The sequence below is a fragment of the Dromaius novaehollandiae genome, chromosome 18, assembly GCF_036370855.1.
Source record: "Dromaius novaehollandiae isolate bDroNov1 chromosome 18, bDroNov1.hap1, whole genome shotgun sequence".
Classification (NCBI taxonomy): Eukaryota; Metazoa; Chordata; class Aves; order Casuariiformes; family Dromaiidae; genus Dromaius; species Dromaius novaehollandiae.
Window position 1 is genome coordinate 13950169 of NC_088115.1, and position 15810 is coordinate 13965978.

Here is a 15810-nt window from a genome sequence, read left to right on the forward strand (position 1 = left end):
AATGATTATAAACAAAATCTCACACTTCGGGGTTTCTGCAGGAAGAGGGTAGGAACTATTCCTAAGCTGGCTTCCAGGGACCTTTTTGCCTTCTTCTGATGCATCAGGGATATGATATCTGGTGCTTAGCTAGGGTTTGTCCCGCTGCGGCGCACGCTGTACTTCGCCTCCTCAAACGCGGTGCAAAGACCCCACAGAGTGGTCTGTTCTTGTACAGGGACTGATACCACTCCTGCTTTCTGTCCATGATACGCTATTTACTTTAGAGAGCTGAACTATCTATTCAACTCAAATCTCTAAATTGGGAGGAGGTATTTATGAAACGTAACGGGAAGATCAGACTGCCTGATCTCATTGGCTTGGGCGGCCTTAACGTCCAAGAAATGACAACTTTGTCATTTAAAATCACCAAAATCTTTTTGTGTGTAATTCTAATCTGCTATAGGCTTCACGCCAAGAAGTGTTGAGCAACTCCTGGACGTGTTACAGGCTGAGCTCATCCTGAAATCGGTGTCAGCTGAAGGCAACTTGGAGTTATGAAAGAACAAACCCTCGGATACGCACTCAGAGAACTGTCGTTGTCTGGGACGTTCATGGGAGGAGAGAGGGGAACCAACAGCCACGAACGTGCCTTGGTGTATTACTCCAAAAGACTTGGCAGCATCCGTAAACATTTCTGGCCAACGAAAAACAGTAATTTGTTGCCTGGATAATCATTAATGACAGTATTGGAAGCTTAAAAAGCTAGGCACAAAGAGGGTTGTTTAAGTCACTTTTGCAGATGAGATATGCTCACGTGAGCTGCTAGTAAAATAATCATGAGTAATTTAACAGAGTCAAAGGACTTAGTACCCAAACATAAAAGGTCTATATTCATAGCCAAACTACTCTTCTATCATATATGTAGCTAAAACACACTTTCAAACAAAATGGTTTCCTGATCTTTTGTAATTAAACTCTCAGGTAGAAGTATCGGAGTATTTGTATACCCAATCCTTTTAAACCTTCTTACTTTGTAAAAGGAAGATGTGTGCTCTCCTATTCCCTTTGGGAAAACAGTGTCTTGTGGTGCTGACTGGCATGTTGGAGTTCATCTTCTTCCAAACACTTATATTCATGTTTTTCCTCTCCCTCATTATTCTCCACTCTACCCCTAACCCTGCCAATAGCTGCGTTTTATGGCAAACAGAGGGTGCAAAGGAGAGAAAAACAAGACCAAGAACGCACACGTGAGTTTCTTGGGCGAGGAAATGCATCGCAAGCCAAAGCGTTTACTGCGAAGTTTCTTATTCCCATCCCTCCAAGAGGCGGAGGTCTGTCTCCCGGACAGCCCCAAAGGGATCTGCTGCTCCCCTCGGGGGAGACATTGCAGCAGCGAGTTGCAGGGAAGGAGAGGGCTTGAAGACATCAGGTGGAAGCAGATCTAAGACAGGAGACACCTTCCAGACGCATAGGACATACAGAATTTTAAATAAAACATCAGACTGAGCTTCCTCAGAGAAACACCTGCAGATTTCCAGAGAGGAGACCAAGCCCATGCCGAGGGGCAGCAGCTCTGTTACTTCTCTCAAAAAGTACATGTAACCTTTGGGAAATTCTCCAACCACTCACACGGGGCTGGAGCGGCACCACAAACCACAGTCTTACCCTGCCTGGCGTCCTAGCAGCTGGCAGAGCCCAGCAGAGATGGCAGAGCCCGTGTCCTACCTGGAGGAAAGAAATCTCAGCTGTAATTACACAGCAGACCCCAAATGCTGGAAAGGCAGCTGTGACCGAGGGTCTTCTCCGGTGTGCACTCTGCAGCCTGACACACGCGAGTGCCTAAGCTGGAAATGGGGACTGGAACACAGGTTTAACAACAGAAATCGGCTATTTCACCAGCAGGCTCTAAATGGACTTCTCTCTTACAGATTATATCACTATGTACAGACATACAAAAATAAAAAACAGGTTCTGGCAAGGGATGCCAAGGACAGCAAGAAGGGCTGCTTCAAACACATCAGTAGCAAAAGGGAGACTAGGGAAAATGTGGGCCCGCCACTGAATGGGGTTGATGCCCTGGTGATGAAGGATACAGAGAAGGCAGAGTTACTGAATGCTGCTTTTGCTTCAGTCTTTACTGCTAAGGCCTCAGGAATCCCAGACCCTGGGGACAAGAGAGAAAGTCTGGAGAAAGGAAGATTTTTCCCTTGGTCAAGGAAGATTGGGTTAGAGACTGTTTAGGCAAGCCTGACACTCACAAACCCGTGGGCCCTGATGGGATGCACCCGCGAGTGCTGAGGGAGCTGGCAGATGTTATTGCTAGGCCGCTCTCCATCGTCTTTGAAAGGTCATGGAGTACAGGAGAGGTGCCTGAGGACTGGAAGAAAGCCAGCGTCACTCCAGTCTTCAAAAAGGGCAAGATGGAGGACCAGGGAACTACAGGCCAGTCGGCCTCACCTCCATCCCTGGAAAGGTGATGGAACAGCTCATCCTGGATGTCATCTCTAAGCATGTAGCAGAAAAGAAGGTGACCAGGAGTAGTCAGCATGGATTCACCAAGGGGAAATCATGCTTAACAAACCTGATAGCCTCTATGATGGAATGACTGGCTGGGTAGATGAGGGGAGAGGAGGGGTTCTTGTCTGCCTTGACCTCAGCAAGGCTTTCGACACTCTCTCCCACAACATCCTCCTAGGCAAGCTCAGGAAGTGGGGGTTAAATGAGCACACAGTGAGGTGGATTGAGAACCAGCTGCACGGCAGAGCTCAGAGGGTTGTGATCAGCGGTGCAGAGTCTAGCTGGAAGCCTGTAGCTAGCGGTGTCCCCCAGGGGCCTGTACTGGGTCCAGTCCTGTTCAACTCATTCATCAGTGGCCTGGACGAAGGGACAGAGCACACCCTCAGCAAATTTACCGATGATACAAAGCTGGGAGGAGTGGCTGATGCCCCAGAGGGCTGTGCTGCCGTTCAGAGAGACCTGGACAGGCTGGAGAGCTGGGCAGACAGGAACCTCAGGAAGTTCAACAAAGGCAAGTGTGGGGTCCTGCTCCTGGGGAGGAATAACCCCATGCACCAGGAGAGGCTGGGGGCTGATCTGCTGGGAAGCAGCTCTGCAGAGAAGGACCTGGGAGTCGTGGGGGTCAAGTTAACCAAGAGCCAGCAAGGTGCCCCTGTGGCCAAGAAGGCCAGTGGTATCCTGGGGTGCATTAGGGAGAGCATTGCCAGCAGGTGCAGGGAGGTGATCCTGCCCCTCTGCTCAGCCCTGGTGAGGCCACATCTGGAGTCCTGTGTCCAGTTCTGGGCTCCCCAGTACAAGAGAGGCATGGCACTGCTGGAGAGAGTCCAGTGTAGGGCTACAAAGATGATTAGGGGACTGGAGCATCTCCCTTACGAGGAAAGGCCGAGAGAGCTGGGCCTGTTTAGCCTGGAGAAGAGAAGACTGAGAGGAGACCTTATCAACGCATATGAATATCTTAAGGGAGGGTGTAAAGGGGACGGGGCCAGACTCTTTTCAGTGGTGCCCAGTGACAGGACAAGAGGCAACGGACACAAACTGAAACACAGGAACTTCCATCTGAACGTGAGGAAAAACTTTACCGTGAGGGTGACAGAGCACTGGAACAGGCTGCCCAGAGAGGTTGTGGAGTCTCCTTCTCCGGAGATATTCAAAACCCACCTGTGCAACTAGGTGACCCTGCTTGAGCAGGAGGGTTGGACTAGATGGTCTCCAGAGGTCCCTTCCAACCTCAACCCTTCTGTGACTTAGCATTTTAAAAATTCTGTGCTTAGTTTGCTCAGCACGTAGGAAAGAATACACTCAGATATATTAGATTGCTTAAAACACTGCACTAAGCCGAATTTTACAACGTTCTCTTAAAGCCGAAGATGCAGAAATATATACTGTCATAAACTGAAACCTATTTATGCATTCTTTCATATCAAACTAAGGTTAAAAAGACTCTACCACCTTTAAATAGTCAAGAACCTTAATCACAAGTTTAACTGAGTCTTTTAGAATGAAAGACTCCAGATGACCTATGTGCTCATATTCTCACACAACATTATTTACGGTGTTATTAATTACCAGATGCTTTCATCTCTTTTAAATAATTCTTTAATCCTTAAAAAAAAAAACCAATAAAAACAGATATTTTACCTTAATGAGAAGGTTTGAAAAGTATCCCAAGTCTGTAGCTCGTAACGTGCCCGTAAAACACGCTGTTCAACCCCCCCCAGACGGACTCGCCAGTCGCTGCGGCTCTCTGCAGGGCTCCTCTGCTCGTATGCTCATTTTTTCATTCTGGCATTCCTGCCCAGAGTCATTCCTCACGCCAGCACTTCTCTTTTCACTGCCTTTCCCTTCTTCTCCCCCTGCTCCCCCTTCCTCCTTGGCAGATCTTCAGATTTATTTATGCTATAAAAAGCAAACAGAGCATATTGTTGTCGAGTGGCTGAAGCAGATTCTCTGAAAAGTTACTCAGAAAATTCTTGAGTCTTAGCCAAGAAAGGGAAGAAAAAAACAAAAAACAAAAGACTCTTCAACAAACCTTACAAAATCCTTTATCTGGCAAACTCCATTATGTTTCTCAGTGCAGCAGCAGAGGTTCGAGTCAAAAGCAGTATTATGGCACGCTGCTCAAGGTGGAGGAGCAAACGTTGACCCTTGCTTATCTCTGAACGGCCACAGTTCTATTTGCAAACAACTGTTTCAGTGAGACGAGCACCCGCATGCCAACACCAGTAAGGCACTGCCACCTGGGTGGAAACAGTCCTGCGCTCTTTGGATTACAGGAGAGCTCATAAACTTTAAAATAAGCTTCTCCGGACTAACAGGTACGCTTCTAAAGAGAAAGCTTCTGCTTTCACCCCTAGACTGGATCCCCGGCTCTGGAGCATCCCTGCTTCTTCTCTGCATGTCCCTCGCTTCCCAGCTGAGCAAGGCTTAAAAACCCAGCAGTGGGAGGGAGCAGCGAGCAGCCTTGCTGGGACAGAGGTTGGGCTTGCAAATGCAAAGGGAGCCGGATCTGCTTCCCTTTGCTCTGCGTAGAGAAAAAGACAAGAATAATAAGGTTTAAATAACGTGCAGATGTCTCAACCAGACCAAGGCAGATTTCAGAGGCATAAGTCAAGACACAGCGTCGAGTTAAGACCTGCCCCGGTATATCACTCCTAGGTGTAGAAGCCTTTGCTCCTCCTGCTCACCCCCTCCTCGCAAAGGAAAAAAAGAAAAAAAAAATGTTGTTTTAAGCAGGGAAGTAGACATGTCAGTTCTTTGCCAGTGAGTCTCAAGCAAAGGCACTTTCCTGCTCATCTCCTTAAGAAAGGCACTTACTTTGGAAGACCCCTATGACAAGCAGCTCCCTGGGTCTGCGGGGAGCAGCCCGTTGCTGAGCCGCTGCAGCCACCTGCCAGCACCCACCAGCCCACCCTGCGGCACCCGCGCATCCGCCCTGCGTCCCCGCGCCCGCATCCTCCAGCTGCAGTGTCCGCACCCGCGTCCTCCACCCGCGTCGGCCACACGTGAATCACCCACCTGCACCATTTGTGCACGCATCCACCCCCGCGTTGTCCACACCTGCATCTGCGTGGCCTGGGGAGCTGGTGGCACAGATGAGGGTCACTGCTGTGCCTGTCCCCAGGGACAGCGCTGCCTCGGCCCCACGTGGGTCCCAGGCCCCAGATGCACCCAGCCCATTCCAGCACACGGGGGGTGTTGGGGGACAGGGTGATGGGGCACACAGGGAAATGCCCAGCTGCCCGGACAGGTTATTAGTTTGCTTTCTGTTTGCGAGTTTTATCCGCCTGAGAGGAGCAGTGGGGTGAGGTGGGACCTGGTGGGAGCCTGCTCTGGCTCTTTCCCCTGCCATGAGAAGCAGGGAGCAGCAGTGCTTTGGGCTCAGCGGTGATAGACCCATGGCCCCAGATGCAGATTGTACACAGATGCTCGGCACCAAAGTCTTTGAACTCAGCATACAGGAAAAAAAAAAAAGAGATAACAGCTTTGCACCCCCAAGGGATGAGCAACCATCTCCTAACCTCTGGGCCCCAAATTCAACTTGAACAACAGGAGCCTGCAGAAACGGTCAGGACCTAGCATCCTTTCTCCCCCTCTGCATGTCCCCAGGGGTAGGGACCGGAGGCAGGCCAAGCTGGCCCAGAAACATCTGAAACACAGCGATAGCTGCTTCTGGGGGACAAAACACAGCCCTGAGCACTTCCACTTGCCCATGAGCACCAGAAAGTACCACCTGTAACACCAGCCAGAGGAAATTTTCTCTGCACTGAGAAGGCTAAAGCTCCGGTTTCCACAAGCCACGAATGAGTGGCTGTTTAAGAGACATCCTCTCCGTTCATACGCTATTTCCCCCTACGACTGCTTCTGCATGCACAGCAGCAGCATCCGCGCCTCTTCTCCACCAAGCGAGTCTGGTCCTTCAGCTTGTTTTGGTGAGCTGACTCGTGAAATAAAATTTTTTCTGGTAGGGTTATTCCTCAACAAAACAAATCTCACAGGTCAATCTGAATAGGGGTAAAGATGAGCTGTAGATACCAATCTGGCAGAGAATCAAGGCTTTATTTATTAAAATATGTATTTTTTTTGGTGCAGCAGAAAACCTACAGAGCTGCATGTGTTGTGACACTGATAACCAAGTCCCAGGGCGGTATCAAATCACACACAATAATACTGATAAAATATACTGAAAGGTTTCCTTTCTGGCTTAAAGGGCTCTGGGATGAAGTGGTCTCCAATCCTGAGCTCCGCTGAATGCTGCATCCTCATCATGCTCCTCGGGGTCCCTGGTGAGGTCTACAAACACCTGCAATGGACCACAATCCAGTTATTTCCAAGGACCTGACAATACCAACACTGATTATACATTTTCTTTGTCTCTCTCTCTCTCTCTTTTTTTTTTTTTTTTTTTTTTTTTTTTTGGAGATAAAGGTAATTTCTAATCCTGCCTATGAGGGTTTTTTTTTCCCCAGATAGACTTATGCTATTTCTTTTATCTTATATGAGATACATTTCTCGTATGCACAGCATTCTCATTTGCAAAGGTTTAAATCAACACTATAAAAGGCTGATCTTTTTTCTAAAGTATCAGTACCTGTCTGTCATTTATGGAACTTACTTAGAAATCAACATTCCCCTTCAAACTGTACAGTGAGATTTGAATTGAATTACTTTTTCATGATGCCTTTTCAGCAGTAGAGTAACATCTCACTTTCCAGAGTGTCCCTGACATTTTCATTTATCCTTTTAATATCAGTAACTATTTCTTCTCCAAAAAAACCTAATTTAAGCAATAATTTGGCAACCTTTTTCCTGCATTTCAAGCTCCACAACAATAAAATATGCTTTATAAACCAAATGAAACTTTCAGCATAGTAAAAGCACAGTGCATTCCTACTTTGAGTATGCACACAGTGGTAAGGGCTTTCCCATTCCACTTTCAGCACTTAAGCCTGGCTAAGTCACATTTTTTGGATATTTGTCTCTGACCCTGGTATGCAGGAAGCCCAGACTCCCAAAAAGCATGCTCTGAATCACACCTGAAGTAGCCCAAAGCAGAGGGTGTGAACACACTCTCAAGCCCTTTCTGCACTAAGTAACTTTTGCATGACCTACCTGTTGCAAGGTGCGCAAAGACAAGCTATATTCCTCAAGCCTTCTATTTTGTTTAGCTGTGGAGGGATGGAGAAGGAATTCTTAAAAATCAAACCCAAATGAGCAGTTTGTAAGCAATCTTCATATTCAATTGTTGCCTTTTACCTGCTTCTAGCTTGGAGAAAGACTGGGACAGAGGTAGTACATTTTCCATTGGTATCTTGTAGATCAGCAAAGAAGAAGAACTACCAAAAAAAAAAAAAAATCCATCACTTTGACTCAGCACTATGGTTTAGGAGCATTCTTATGGCTACTGTATTCTCAGATAAATCACTGAGCAGAGTCACTAGGAGCAGTACAGCGGCTCCGCAGGGTGTCCGGCCAGCTGCCCAACCCCACGCAGCCCCGCAGTGCAGCAACCTTTCCTGCTGAGCCGCCGCGGGGAAGAGCCGCAGAACTTCGGCGTGGACAACATCTCTTTGCCCCGCATCCTTCATTTTGACTTCCAGGTAGTAACTTCTGCCAAACTTACGTTTCAGGTCCTCAATTGAACCGATGTAGCTGCAGAGGAGGGAAGAAGGAAAACAGTGCTCTAACCATCATAAGCAGCAAATAAAGCTATCACTGGATGTAAGCAGCAGATACACTGCTCTTTAGATCTTATTCTTCAGCTATTTACACCATGTTCATTACACACTTGGGGCAAACCAAACCAAAATTAACATTTTCTATTAGATTAATAAGAGTAAACTAAAAACATTGACTAGGACAGTGCCGGAGCTGGAGACAACCCAGTGAACGATGCTATCCCGGTGCCCACCGTAGCTGTCCCGACACCAGGACGGCCACCCGGTCGCAGATCGCCATGGCCTCATCCAGGTAGTGTGTGCTGAGAATGGCTCCCCTCTGCTTGCTTTTCAGTGAAGTCTGAATTGCTTTCCTGGAAACAAAGGGATCACAGTTACTTCCAGGAACAGCTGCAGAAAAGTTTGTTTTATTTTTCCCCTCAAAAACCAACAGAAATGATAAAATAATACAAAGTGGATGACCATTTAAAAGACTTTAGTAGCAAAGGAAATTTCCATTAACAAACAAAAGACCAATGCTTTCCTTATTTTGCTCAGAACAGCTTCTATAGCACTGAGTTTGTACGGAGAAAGCAGTTACTAAATTTTGTGCCTGCTTTAATTAAAATAAATGATTTGAGCATACAGTCCATTTTCCTTGGCCTAGCTCTCGTTACTGCTTAAGTTATCTTGCTTAAAGATGACATGTGAATGCTAATGCTACATTGCAATTTGTCGTGTCAGCATCCTTCCAAATTTTACAGTTTCAGGTAAAACAGCCGTTGAAAAATAACAGTAAGTACTAGAGCTGAATGGTCAACTAGTTTTTGGAAAGGAAGAACTACCTATAATTTTGTCGCAAGCTCTGAAGAAAATAGGAGTTTTTTCTTTTGTACCAAAGGTATGGTTTCAGTTGGAGCCTACTAATAATTTTTTGATGATGCTATCACTAAGATCAAATCTGATGGCTAGTAATGGCTTGTTGCCTGCTGAGTAAGGGATTTAGTAAGTGGTACCCTGTGTAAGTAGGAAAAGGGAAAATATGGACATACTCTTTCACTGAAGCAGAAGCTATTTGCTTGTCCAACTGTTACCACAATAATGAGGATCAGATCCATTCTGTTACAGTTGTACATCCATAAGCTATTATACACCTCCTTGTTCTGCTAAAACAGCGCTACTCACCACATACGGCGTTGCCCCTTCAGATCCATGCCTGCTGACGGCTCATCCCAAAGCATGACTGTTGGGTCACCCAGAACGCTCAGCGCAAAACACAACTGAAATGGGAAAGACATCAAGGTAAGGCCTGTTTTTACTTTGTCTGGGCAACTACACTAGAACCAGGGAGTTGTCCCTGTACAGCTTAATTCCTGTAAATCTTTTAGGAGCTAAATCTCTTCATTCAAAAATACAGTAGGAACAGAGATTCAGAAACTGCCCCCAGGTGTTCTTAGTTAAGGTTTTAATCTTACAAAATCAGCTTCACCCAAACATCCAAGCCTGCCAAGGATTTGAAAGTGGTTTTCCATCCTATTTACTGGCAGATGCATGTTACGGGGCACAAAGAAGTGATTATCTGGTAAATCCAATTTGTAGTTATCATTTATCAAACACAATGCCTTGAGTGGGGAAAGAGGAGAGCGGGGAATCCTGCCAAGCCAGATTCAGAAGATATTGATGAAAATAAATCAGGCTAGAAACACACTTGCAGTATGCGCTTCTGTGTTAGAAGGAAGCAGCTCCCCTGTAAGGGCTTGTAAGGGCTATAATAATGCACGCTCTGGGTCTCCCGTGGCACAGAAAGCAGTGAACATCTCTGCCTGACTAGGGGACAGAGCAAGGCCAGGCTGACTTCACTTCCCCCTTGACTCTGTGGATCTCTCATTAGCATGGCATATTTGCAGAACAAGTTATACAAGACAGCATTTTAGTCCTTCTTCCAGGAAGAAAATTTCTACTGAGTGAAAAAAAAAAAAACAAAACTTCTACAGTGTCGAGGACCACATTCTGCTCTTGCTGACACCAGTACAGAAGCCAAATAACTCCATGAGCCTGAATGAAGGTTTCTTTGTGCATCATATTTGAGAAAGAGCAAGCAGGGATTTGGTTAATTACAAAACATACCTTTCTAGCTTCTCCCACAGACAATCTCCTAACTGCTGTTTTTAAATGCTTCTGGAGCTCCAGGACCTCTGCTATGCTGTGGAAAGTGGAATAGAAGACGGCTAAAATACATATCTCCATTTGCTAACAGTGTGGTCAGGGGCACTGAGGAACCCTGGAATCAAAGACTAATATACTTGTCACCTTGGGTTACTTGGTGATTATATTTCTAGTTCTATTGATAAATTAAGGAATTTTTGCAGAAACTCATGACAGTAAGTACAGCTAATCAGAGAATGGGAGTTATTAATGTAAAGGCCCAAAACTGAAGCAAAATCAGATGCTTTCTGAAGCTTCTCTAGATAAACTAGGGTGAAAATCTTCATAGACAAGGGATTCAAACACTATAATGTAGCAGACCTCATCTGAAGTCATGTTCCTCCAAGGTAAACAGGCAAATTCACTTCAGCTGCTGTCTTATCCACACCAGCCAGGTTTATTAATGCAACCACCTTTCCCTGTCTCCCTGTCTTTTAACTCTGGAGAGATGAAGAGCTGAAAACAGAAATTATTTGGCTTCATACCGACTGATGTTAACAGCTGCATCTTCTTTCCTCATCCCTTTCACAGCAGTGTAGGCCTCCAGATGTTCTTGCACAGTGAGATCTGGCCAGAGTGAGTTCTCTTGAGGGCAGTACCCCAGGAGCCCAGGGCTGCCCTGCCCTGGAGAAGAGGCAGCCGCATCACTACCCTTGATCAGCACCTGCACAAACACACACCATTGAAAGTGGTCTGGGTTATTCTGGAATGAACAAATGAGCCCCCTGGAAACTCTGTTTTCTCCTGTGTTGTAGCATGAAATAATGTGGACCTCATAAGCACACAGAAAAGGAAGTCCAGCAGTATTCAACTGGTATCTCCATCGGTCATGACATCTGCTCGTCTGAATCCAGGAGGGTGTTGTACAAAACCAAACGTGCTCACTACCACAAAACACAGGCTTTGGGTAACAGTACCAACGTAAGACTATTATCTCCTAATAATACTTTTTTTAATTTCAAACATTCAGTCCCAAATCTGTAACAGCAACAGTATTTCCCTCCAGCACATTTCATTAGTCATCATGCACATAATTAAATGATGGATTGTTACTGGCCCAACTCTCTTCACATTCATTTTCAATTTCCTGGCTTTGCAAGGCTTTATGAAAAGAGTGCTATTTTCTAAGATGTCAACATTTTTTATAGTGCTTGTGAAATTTCAAAATGGGCTTCATATCCACATTGAAAATTGTGTAGCTCAACCCTTAAGACTATAACATTAGTTTTAATGAAAACCAGAATGTGTTTTGAGGCCATCAACATTTTCTTTTTATTTCTGTAATTATCCAAGGTTGTGTATATATAAATTCCCTGACTACAAGGCTGCATTGCTGTTCTGCCTTTTCACATCCTTCATTTATAATGGCATCAAGGTTACTCCCCAACTGCTCCAGAGGAATCACTTACCTCCCCAGCAGTCAGCGTTATGTCTCCAGAAATCATATTTATAGTGGTGCTTTTTCCAGCTCCGTTGGGTCCTAACAGTCCTAATACTTCTCCTGCAACAAATATGCAGGAATCGTTAATGAGACTCTCTCCCCTGTGTGCTAGACAGTATCTAAAACTACAGTAGAAGAAAGGGGTATTCATTAACTTATCCCAGAAAATTAAACCCACGAATGTAAGAACCCGGGTGTAGAAAATGCCGTGTGCCTTATGCCTGGTTATACATGAGAAAGTTCTAACAAAACCATGGTCTCCAAACATGACCTTCACATTAGACAGTCATTTACAAAGGTTGCAGCAAAACACTTGAACCTTTTTTAACGCTGAAAGAGAGATTTTTGACAGCAATTTTCTTTTTTTTCTTTAAAAAGGAGCTGGCTTTCTTGTCTTCGTATTCCTTGCGTACACTGTTGACAACGATAACTGGATCCTGTACAGAAACAAAATGGGAAATAAAAAACCCTCCTGCTATCATATAAGACAGCTCACCTGTTCTTGCCATTATGTAAGACTCTTTAAAGAGGAAGATACTAAATTAAAAATCCAGGAAACAGAACGGAAAAATGGAAAAAAAAGTAGAATGTGAATAAAAATCTAGTTCCAGTCTTTTCTGCACTAACTCCCTCTGCTGCCAGGGCATTGTGGGCTCGACTGCAAGGTTAACACTTGGAAATCAAAAGATCAATAAACAAAAGTGCATAAACTAAGAAAGCAGAGACAGACCAGAAGATGGAGCGTGAGAAAGGAAACAACCTAGAACATTGGTTTTACCTCTTCCTGTGGCAGAGACCCTATCACACTCCTAACTCTCTCCCTTTCAGCTTTAACTTCTGCAGCTTCCTCTCCTGGATGGTCCCTGTTCTGGTGGGCGACCACTTTCCTCCGGTATATCCTACAAGCAGAGGAGGAGAGAGGATGTACACCGTGAATCACTTCCAGGAGTCTTTTAAAGTTTATTCCCAGGGTAGTGCCAATACAGTACCCTGCATAATTTATCTGAATTAAGGGAGCCACTCCACAGACACCATTTGCTCAAATATTTATCCATGGGAGGGGAAGGACAAATCAGTGATACACATGAGAAAATAAAGGACAGCATTAGCTTTTCTTCAACCAGTATTTACTATTCCCCTGCTCAACACATGCCAACAGTCTGTTCAAGGAACAAAATACATGACCCAGGTTTTTAAAGCTATTTAGGCATCTAATTCCCAGCTGATGCACATTTATTAATGTTTGACAATTAAATACTTTTAAAAAATCAGATGATCAGAGAGCAATTAGCAAATAATCCTGGCTTGACAAAGCTTTAGAGAAACTGACTGTCCTGCAGAGAACAACACTGAGGCATTTGAAAAGGGGTTTAAATGTTTCATTTCAATTTATAATTATTAATTCAGCCAACTACAGTGAAATGTCCTGAAATCAAATCTGTGAATAAAAAAAACTAAAATAACATTTATTATTCTCTCTAGTACACTGTAATGTAACTGGCTTTATATTGCAACATACTGGACTGGAATTTGCCGGATAACTTGTTGGAGCTTCCCTGAATGTAAGTCTGAAACTGCAGTGACCCAAAGGAATACAAAATTCCTCCCTTAGTTCTCAACTGCAACACCCACCCAAGCAAACTGGTTAAAATTAAAATTTTGGCTTTATTCACACTTTGCAAAATTTTTTTAAGCTCACTATAGGGCTAACTGGGACTCTCACTCTTGAGAGACTTTACTTCGGCTGTCAGAAATAAGCAGTGAGGGCACTGCCTCGCTCGGGGGGCCTGAGCCCACCAAGTACACCAACATAGCCTCGGCCCTCAAAGCACACAGACACTTCTCTGCTTGGCACAGACCTGAAGATGGGATCACTTCTCATAACTGCTCCTCCATATCTCATCTCCAAACAGCGAAGGAGAAAAGCAAAAATCACGCAGTGGATATAAGGCTAAAAAACAATAACGAATTAGGTTTGTACAGAGACAAGTAACACATTTGATTAATTTTTAACTATAAAGAGATGCTAAGACCTAACTTATTTACTTCAGGTATTGAAAAGGTAGTCACGTAGGTCTAAATTAAAGCTCAGGGGAAGATGTTAAATTGAAGCTTCATATACATTTCCATCTCACAGGCAGATCATTTACAAAAGCCTTGACTTTATACTGCAGTTTTAGCTCCAATGATCAGCACTCCAAAGGACTTTTTTTGAGGCTTCTTACAGGATCAGAGAGCACATCTTCCTTTTGAAGAAACAGCATTACACTGTTAGTTCTTTAATAACAACTTTTCACAGGTTGTCTGAAAGTCTGCCTAGGTTCTGCCTTATACATGAGCTCCATTTAATCCCCTCAACATTTTCCACATATGGTATAGCGTTTTATGGGCACATGAGACACAAGCCCTTGACTCCTCGGATGTACCTCCCCTTCATTCAATATGAAACTTCTACCACATAAGCCATGCTTTATTGATGGGAAGAGTTATGCAAACCCAGTGCAAGCCCATCACATTAGAACAAGAACCTTTTACAAAATAGCCATCATCAAATTGCTCCTTACTGCAAAGATAGCTACAAAGACGTCGTTATTCCATGTCTCAGGATGACTGTCACTGTAAACATTGTAAAATTCCTACAGGAAAAAAAATATCAGTCAATTAGAAAAACTCCTTACTATGGCTCCATTCATGCAGGGTGAAAACAGACATTTGGCACACAAGAGAGGCCCCATGGAGTGCAACCAGTACACTTAGCCCACTATCTTCCTCCTGGAAGTGGCAAAAAGCAGCTGCCCAGGGAAAGAAGAGTGCAAAGGTGCTCAATTTTTCCACCTCTGATCCTGCCTCACACGTACTGCAGTTTGCAGCAAGGTCCCAGGGGGAGGTAGCTGCAACACTGCTCCATCCCCACGCAGTTTAAAATGTTACTGATATGCCACAGAGCAGGATCAAAGCAAGTTTGGAATGTAGGGAGATTTAGCTTTTTTGCAGGATTAAGGAGGCTTGTTCTGTACCTATTTTTTTGGGGCTCATACTCCCTCAAAGACCTATATGGCTTCCATGGTTACGGCTAAAATTCAGGTGCCCTGAGTTGGACAAATTAGATCAATCTTTTCCATCAATACTTCTCTCCTCTCAGTGTTTTCGTTTCCTTTGGTCTGTTCTCCCCATCAGCCCAGTTCCTCCACTCCCTTCCCCTTCCCACGCTAGTCTATCTGCCAAAGTACAAAGTACATTATAACAGCTGCCTTTTATAATGAAACAAAAATCCAAATCAAGCAAAACTCTAAAGGACAAAATTCAAATTTTGGTCACTTCCCTTACTCCCCAGCCTGAATGATTTCTTTATTGTCTTTTCTCACTCTTTTATCTCTTGGACAGTTGGCATTTTGGGACAAGGAATTTGGGAAGTGTTTCATTTACATGAGTAGCACACCTTTCTAGGTTGTGCCACAAAGAAGCCATATTTACTTTAGGGGAATATGTTTACTTACACGTACAGCGAATATGAACCAGCCCACCAAAGGAAACACAGGAGCCACAGCAGAAAAGACCAGATAGGTTATACCTCCTCCGTCATCAAACGTATAGAAAATGTAGGTAATCTAAAATAAAGCAGGAAAAGTATTTCTAAAATTTATGAGCTCTTGCTAAAAACTAGTGTGTCACTGATTTTGGTTTTCTGCTGAATATCAGTATGCTTGGAGTGAAACCTCAAGTGGCCTGATGCGTAAATCAAATATCGCAGAGTGAAGGTTCACTTCACTTACCAGAGTAAGGATGAAAGACCAAATATAACGATTGCTCCGTCCCTTGCGAAATCTAAACGCAATTAAATAGACGAGTAGAACAAGAGATACTCCATAACCAATGATGCAAACAATCTAAAGGAAGAAACTGATATTAGTGACAAGGAGATGGATGTGAATAAAGTAAAACCTGTCTACAGCTGTTCACTTCAACTAAAATACTGAATGCTTCTAGATCACAAAGTACTTTGAACAGTAT

The 15810-nt window shown here is 44.4% G+C and overlaps 2 protein-coding genes across 19 annotated transcripts in view; both read right to left on the reverse strand.

Annotated features, from left to right (window-relative positions):
• Positions 1–5010, reverse strand: part of LOC112982508 (ATP-binding cassette sub-family A member 10-like) — a 30151-nt gene extending 25141 nt beyond the window's left edge. For 2 of the 12 annotated variants that reach the window (XM_064522787.1, XM_064522785.1), the window contains exons 1-3: positions 4529–5004; positions 4138–4395; positions 1648–1707 (exon numbers count right to left, since the gene is read on the reverse strand). Coding sequence is in view for 4 of the 12 variants with exons in the window: in XM_064522788.1 (XP_064378858.1) it covers positions 565–595 (31 nt within the window). In the remaining 8 variants the exon portion in view is untranslated. The other 10 variants (XM_026098975.2, XM_064522786.1, XR_010392187.1 and 7 more) reach the window with 9 other exon arrangements.
• A 1526-nt stretch (positions 5011–6536) lies between these two features.
• LOC112982506 (ATP-binding cassette sub-family A member 10-like) overlaps positions 6537–15810 on the reverse strand; it is a 30888-nt gene continuing 21614 nt past the window's right edge. For 6 of the 7 annotated variants that reach the window (XM_026098971.2, XM_026098969.2, XM_026098968.2 and 3 more), the window contains 15 exons: positions 15573–15686; positions 15297–15407; positions 14364–14435; positions 13659–13750; positions 12578–12698; positions 12119–12236; positions 11768–11859; positions 10844–11022; positions 10281–10356; positions 9339–9433; positions 8408–8527; positions 8008–8148; positions 7753–7832; positions 7609–7664; positions 6537–6799 (listed from right to left, as the gene is read on the reverse strand). In XM_026098971.2, coding sequence (XP_025954756.2) covers positions 6701–6799; positions 7609–7664; positions 7753–7832; positions 8008–8148; positions 8408–8527; positions 9339–9433; positions 10281–10356; positions 10844–11022; positions 11768–11859; positions 12119–12236; positions 12578–12698; positions 13659–13750; positions 14364–14435; positions 15297–15407; positions 15573–15686 — 1566 coding nt within the window. In that variant the 3' untranslated portion in view covers positions 6537–6700. The remainder of the gene's footprint in view (positions 6800–7608; positions 7665–7752; positions 7833–8007; positions 8149–8407; positions 8528–9338; positions 9434–10280; positions 10357–10843; positions 11023–11767; positions 11860–12118; positions 12237–12577; positions 12699–13658; positions 13751–14363; positions 14436–15296; positions 15408–15572; positions 15687–15810) is intronic. The other variant, XM_026098972.2, reaches the window with a different exon arrangement.